At 50.0% G+C, this 7,198-nt stretch overlaps 1 protein-coding gene across 1 annotated transcript in view; it reads right to left on the minus strand.

Annotated features, from left to right (window-relative positions):
- CCDC57 (coiled-coil domain containing 57) overlaps positions 1-7,198 on the minus strand; it is a 99,913-nt gene that overhangs the window by 24,000 nt on the left and 68,715 nt on the right. The window contains exon 18 of the mRNA XM_032429573.1: positions 5,084-5,300. Coding sequence (XP_032285464.1) covers positions 5,084-5,300 — 217 coding nt within the window. The remainder of the gene's footprint in view (positions 1-5,083; positions 5,301-7,198) is intronic.

The following is a 7,198-nucleotide window of genomic DNA, read 5'->3' on the forward strand; positions in this document are numbered from 1 at the left end:
CTTTCTTTCTGCTTCTCTTTCAATCTCTTTGTCTCTCTGGGTAATTTCTTCATATATAATGTCCATGTCACTAATCTGCTGTTAAGCCCATCCACCAAGCTGTTAATTTGAATGATGATATTCTTCTTTTCTTAAAGTTCTGTTTGTTCTTTTCTTCAGTTTGCTTGGTCTTTCTTTATAGTTCTTTGTTTCTTGAACGTGTTTTCTTGCAAGTCTCTTATTTCTTTGAACCTAGGAAACTCAGCTATTCATACCTTGTATCCTCCAGGTTTATGGAAGGTCTGTCTTCTGCTGGCCTCATTCCTGGTGCCTTGCCCCCTGCGTGCAGGATCCCATTCTCAGCTAGAATCGGATTTGTGGGAATGTTTATGGCCTGGGACAAAGTGGACCCCATAAAGCGGTCTGTCTCCACTGCTGCCCAGTCCTCGGGGGCCCCACCGGCTCATAGCCCTGAGAACTAAAGTCCTCAGGCCACACGGGCGTTGTAACTGGGACTGACCCACATGAGAGCGGTGTATGGTGACAAGTTATAAAGGACGGCCCTCCTGCCAGCACTCCGTGCGAGGGCCCAGTCCTCAGTGGGGGCACTGGGCAGGCGGGGCACGGAGCTGGTTCTGGCTCACCTTCCCACTGTGGGCGGGTGGGACCCTTGCCAGTCCCTGCTTTCTGGGCAGGCTCACCCATCACACCCCCCCACGGGTGGGCCCTGAGTTTTGTCACTTGCTTTCTGGACACCGTGAGGCTGTGATACCCAATGTCAAGTTCACCTAGTTTGACAGAGGCCTTGGGGTCAAAGGGGATGGTGGTGATCAGCCTGTAGGCAGGGCTCCTCCTTCATGGGGTCTTCGGCTTTTTTTTTTTTTTTTAAAGATTTTATTTATTTATTTGACAGAGAGAGAGACAGCGAGAGAGGGAACACAAGCAGGGGGAGTGGGAGAGGGAGAAGCAGGCTCCCCGCTGAGCAGGGAGCCCGATGTGGGGCTCGATCCCAGGACCCTGGGACCATGACCTGAGCCAAAGGCAGATGCTTAACGACTGAGCCACCCAGGCGCCCCAAGGGTCTTTGGCTTTTAAGAATTCTCCACCTTCTTGCCACAAATGGATGCCTTCAAGCATGACTGTGGCTTTTTTTTTTTTTTTAAGCATGCTCTGCTTTACTTATTTATTTATTTATTTTGTTTACACCCAACGTGGGGCTTGAACTCATGACCCCGAGATCAAAAGTCACACGGGATAGAAGGAACATACCTCAATATCATAAAAGCCATCTATGAAAAGTCCACAGGGAATATCAACCTCAATGGGGAAAAACTGAGAGCTTTCCCCCTAAGGTCAGGAACACGGCAGGGATGTCCACCATCACCACTGCTATTCAACATAGTATTAGAAATCCCAGCCTCAGCAATCAGACAACAAAAAGAAATAAAAGGCATCCGAATCAGCAAAGAAGAAGTCAAACTCTCACTCTTCATAGATGACATGATACTCTATGTAAAAACCCAAAATACTCCACCCCAAAATTGCCGGAACTCATCCAGGAATTCAGCAAAGAGGCAGGATATAAAAATCAATGCACAGAAATCAGTGGCATTCCTATACACTAACAATGAGACAGAAGAAAGAGAAATTAAGGAGTCGATCCCATTTACAATGGAACCCAAAACCATAAGATACCTAGGAATAAATCTAACCAAAGAGGCAAAGGATCTGTACTCAGAAAACTATAGATCACTTATAAAGAAATTGAGGAAGACACAAAGAAATGGAAAAACGTTCCATGCTCATGGATTGGAAGAACAAATATTGTGAAAATGTCTACGCTGCCCAGAGCAATCTACACATTCAATGCAATCCGTATCAAAATACCATCCACTTTCTTCAAAGAAATGGAACAAATAATCCTCAAATTTGTATGGAACCAGAAAAGACCCCGCATAGCCAGAGGAATGTTGAAAAAGAAAAGCAAAGCTGGCGGCATCACAATTCCGGACTTCCAGCTCTACTACAAAGCTGTCATCATCAAGACAGTATGGTACTGGCACAAACAGACACCTAGATCAATGGAACAGAATAGAGAGCCCAGAAATGGAACCTCACCTATATGGTCAACTAATCTTTGACAAAGCAGGAAGGAATGTCCAATGGGAAAAAGACAGGTCTCTTCAACAAATGGTGTTGGGAACATAGGACAGCCACATGCAGAAGAATGAAACTGGACCATTTCCTTACACCACACACAAAAATAGACTCCAAATGGTTGAAAGACCTCAATGTGAGACAGGAGTCCATCAAAATCCTAAAGGAGAACACCGGCAGCAATCTCTTCGACCTCAGCCGCAGCAACTTCTTCCTAGAACATCGCCAAAGGCAAGGGAAGCAAGGGCAAAAATGAACTACGGGGACTTCATCAAGATAAAAAGCTTTTGCACAGCGAAAGAAACAGTCAACAAAACCAAAAGACAACCGACAGAATAGGAGAAGATATTTGCAAATGACATATCAGATAAAGGCCTAGTATCCAAAATCTATAAAGAACTTATTAAACTCAACACCCAAAGAACAAATAATCCAATCAAGAAATGGACAGAAGATGGGGCACCTGGGTGGCTCAGTCGTTAAGGGTCTGCCTTTGGCTCAGGTCATGATCCCAGGGTCCTGGGATCAAGTCCTGCATTGGGCTCCCTGTTCAGCCGGAAGCCTGCTTGTCCCTCTCCCACTCCCCCTGCTTGTGTTCCCTCTTTCGCTGTCTCTCTGTCAAATAAATAAATAAAACTTAAAAAAAAAAAAAAGAAATGGACAGAAGACATTTCTCCAAAGAAGACATACAAATGGCCAACAGAAAAATCGAAACCTCAATGAGATATCACCTCACACCAGTCAGAATGGCTCAAATTAACAAGTCAGGAAACGACAGATGTTGGCAGGGATGTGGAGAAAGGGGAACCCTCCTAAACTGTTGGTGGGAATGCAAGCTGGTGCAGCCACTCTGGAAAACAGTATGGAGGTTCCTCAAGACGTTAACAAGAGAGCTAGCCTACGACCCAGCAATTACACTACGGGGTATTTACCCCGAAGACAAAAATGTAGTAAAAAGAAGGGGCACCTGCACCCCAATGTTTATAGCAGCAATATCTACAATAGCCAAACTATGGAAAGAGCCCAGATGTCCATCCACAGATGAAGATAAAGAAGATGTGGTCTATATATACAACGGAATATTACTCAGCCATCAAAAAATGAGATCTTGTCATTTGCAATGACATGGATAGAACTAGAGGGTATTATGCTGAGTGAAATAAGTCAATCAGAGAAAGACAATTATATGATTTCACTCATGTGGAATTTAAGAAACAAAATAGACGATCATGGAGAGAGGAAAAAATAAAACAAGATGAAATCTGAGAGGGAGACAAACCATAAGAGACTCTTAACTCTAAGAAACAAACTGAGGGTTGCTGGAGGGGAGGGGGGTGGAGGGATGGGGTTACTGGGTGACAGGCACTAAGGAGGGCATGTGATGTAATGAGCACTGGGTGTTATACGCAACGGATGAATCACTGACCTCTACCTCTGAAACTAATAATGCAGTATATGTTAATTAATTAAATTTAAATTTTAAAATGTTTTAAAAAAACAAAAAAAAAGTCAAATGAGGGGCGCCTGGGTGGCTCAGTCGTTAAGCGTCTGCCTTCGGCTCAGGTCATGATCCCAGGGTCCCGGGATTGAGCCCCCGCATCGGGTTCCCTACTCAGTGGGGAGTCTGCTTCTCCCTCTCCCGCTCCCCCTGCTTGTGTTCCTTCTTTCACTGTGTCTCTCTGTCAAATAAATAAATAAAATCTTAAAAAAAAAAACGTCAAATGAGAACCTGGGGGGTGGGTGGGGGGATGTGCGAGATCTGTAATTCATGTCTCAGAAAAGGCCTAATTTCCATCATAAATGATGAGCTAATACAAATCAGTAAGACACAGATAGTAAACTCCACGTACAAAGGGGCAGAGAATTGAAGGTGAGGAAGAGGAAGTGAAGTGGGGAAGGCCCACCTCCCAATGGGGTGGCTGTGGACCTGCCAGAGCCCAGCTGGACAACGTCTTCCCGAACCAGAAATGCTTCTGCTTTCCGACAAAGCGACGCCCCGCCCTGCGGGCTGAAAGCTTGTGTACAAGGCCGTTCACTTTAACATGACGTGTATGACAAAAGATTGGAAATAACCTAAAATGTCCACAGCAGGGACAAGGTCACATCACGTTGTTGGCACATCTACGTAACAGAGCGCGACCTGCATGGGCTCCGCACGGGCTGCCCTCCCTCGGCCTTCTTGCCACATGGGGGGCTCATGCAGCTCCCCCAGAGGTGGGCCCTCGAGATGGATTCTCCCGGACACCCGTGATGACCAGGCGGACAAGGACAAGGGCAGGGTCGTGCTCGCGAGGCTGGGCAGCACAGAGAATGCCCGTGTCTCCAGACTGACGCACCAGCTCCCTGGGAAGGGGCCCCCGCGGGTGGCTTGTGCAGCACCCGGGCCCGCGGCGACACAGCCCCGAGCCTCCGCGCGGGAGCCTGCACAGGCGGAAGGACCAGTGTGTCTGTCTGCACGTCAGCCTGACGGGGTCACCCAGCCCTGCCAGGCAGCGGCCGGGACAGCACGTCTCACCTCTGTTCTGACTTCTGGCTGGACTTCCTCATGGATCAAGCCCTTCCTTCCCACTTCTCTCTGAACTCCAGCAAAAGACCCTGAGAGCAGGGTCCCCAATGGGAACCGAAATTCCCCTCAAGCTATAAGGACAGCTCTGAGCCAGCAGGACCCCCGTGACGGACCCCATGACGGTGACCGACCTGACCTTCACTGCCCACCTGCACGCACCCACTGACCTCTGTCCCACATGGTCCTTATATAAACCTGGAAGTGTTTTCTGCACTTGGGAGGGTCTTCTGGACAACAGTCCCCTGGCTTCCTGGGAACGGCCTCCCTGAAATAAACTCCTTTCTTGTGTCACCGCCACCGTCTCTCTGCCCGTGGATTCTGTCGGTGGCCACTGGCCGAGCCTGGCCTGTTTGGGACCCCAGAGCCCTGGCCCCAGCCTACCTGGTGCAGAGTCGTCCTGGGAGGTGAGGCCAGAGGGGCTGGATCCCAGGTCCAGTAACTTCCACGTGTCCTGAAGGGGACCGCTGGCCGCTGATGAGGAGCTTCCGGTGCGGTGCCCACTTTCCCTGTGGGATTCTTGAGCTGGGCGTGGCTTTGGGGACCGGTTTTCTTTGTGCCGAGTTGATCTGCAAGTCACTGTAGAGATTCTGTGTTGCCTCTATGCAAGTAAAAAAAGACAGAATTATCCCTGAGAGCCCTGCTCTGCTGTCCCCGGAGTAAGTGACAAGGCGGTGGGCATGGCCCAAAGACAGGCCTTGGGGTGAGGCTTCAGGGACCATCTCGCAGAGGCCCTGGGCACCCTGGGGTGCCCGACCAGCTGGGGTTCCTACGGACACTGGAAGGACAAAGCAACGTGTAGGGCAAAGGCAGTCTGGTCTCCTTGGAAAGAAGGGCAAATGCCCCAAAACACGCCTCTCCGGCTGTGCCAAGGCCCACGCTGGAGCCCGTGTCCGCCCATGCCCCCAGTGCCCCAGGCAGACCCACTCCGTGAAGGCACAAGAGCAGAATCCGCCAGCCCAAGAGAAGCGTCTAGTGCTGCCGCGGCAACAGCCACCTGCTAGGACTCCCAGCGCTTGGCTTTCCATGGTGGCATGGTGTCCCCAGCACAGGCGGCCTGCCCTACCTGCCCCGCCCCGGCCCCTGCCGTCCAGCCCCGAGGAGGACTGCTTCTCCCCACCGTCTGGGCCGAGCGGGGTTGGGCCTTCCCCGAGCATTCAGAGACACGTTTTTTCTTGGTGTTCTTAGAGTCCTGCCGTGAAAGGCGAACAGAAGGAATTCAGTGTCGGCGGGTCACTGATGGGGTGTGTTACCGAGGAAGAAACGCTCTCCCCAAATTTCCAGTATCAGGGACTCGCTCAAGTTGGTGTCAGGCCAGAAGGGAGGGGCATGGTCGTGTCCACCAGCCAGGATGAACAGTGTCCACCTGAGTGCCCCTCCCGGCCTTCAGGAGACCAAGCACCCCAGCATCACACAGACCCCTTCTCAGCATCAGGGGAGGGAGCCCTGAGCCTGACCCCCCGTGCCTCTCAGTTTGCTGGCAGGCCCCCGCAGCCTGAACGGCCTTCCACCCTCCCTCTGTGGGGACGCCTGCCCGAGAGCAGTCAGAGGGGAACAGTAAGGAGTCTTAAGAGGCACTGGACGGGAACATGGAAGAAAATGTAAGCATTACAAGCAGCTGGACGAGGGCAGAGCCTGAGCAGTGGGCCACTCGCAGGGAGGGCCCGGCCAGACCCACCAGCCTCTTCCTGGAGCCCCAGAGAACATTCACACCCACTGCACCGCTCTTCTCTGCTCTAGTTTAATTAATATTTGAATTCAACTGAGTAATGCATGCATATTTTTTAATTTTAACTTACAGCCCCCGGCGCAGCAGTGATGATAAACGGGCTTTTCATGTTTGTTGACTGACAGAGTTTCTTCCTTCAGGGTTTCTTTTCTTTTTCTTTTTAAAAGATTTACTGACTTGAGAGAAAGAGAGCGAGCGAGCAGGAATGGGATGCGCAGAGGGACAGAGAGAGTCTCAAGGAGATTCCGCACTGAGCGGGGAGCCCGACTCAGGGCTCGATCCCAGGACCCTGAGATCACGACCTGAGCCGTAATCAAGAGTCAGCCACTTAACCGACTGAGCCACCCAGGTGCCCTTCCTCCACAGTTTCTGATCATATCCTTTGCTTTTTTATCTATTGGTTAAAAAAGCGGGCCTCATGGAGTCATCTTTTCTCAAGTTTTAAGAAAGGAGGCATTTCACTGGATGTAACAAAGCCATGGTAGTTTTGTAGTTTGAAGATTAATAAAGTGTAATGCAATATTTAATGTACTAGAAAGAAGTGGAGGTCCAGGTCATGATATGCACGTTTTACTGTGACAGGTAACAGGCACATTTATTCGACAACTTGGGAGATTTTCTTCTAATAACACATATTTAGAACTTTAATCAATGCAGGTGATTTGAAAGTTATGAATAGCTAGGTACTTCAATGCTTTAACAGCATTTCCCACAAGTGGTGAAGGGGTCGTGCAGGGGAGGGGGTCCTCCAGGAGAGGGAGTCGTGCAGG

The sequence above is a fragment of the Phoca vitulina genome, unplaced genomic scaffold, assembly GCF_004348235.1.
Source record: "Phoca vitulina isolate PV1807 unplaced genomic scaffold, GSC_HSeal_1.0 scaffold41, whole genome shotgun sequence".
NCBI classification, from domain to species: Eukaryota; Metazoa; Chordata; class Mammalia; order Carnivora; family Phocidae; genus Phoca; species Phoca vitulina.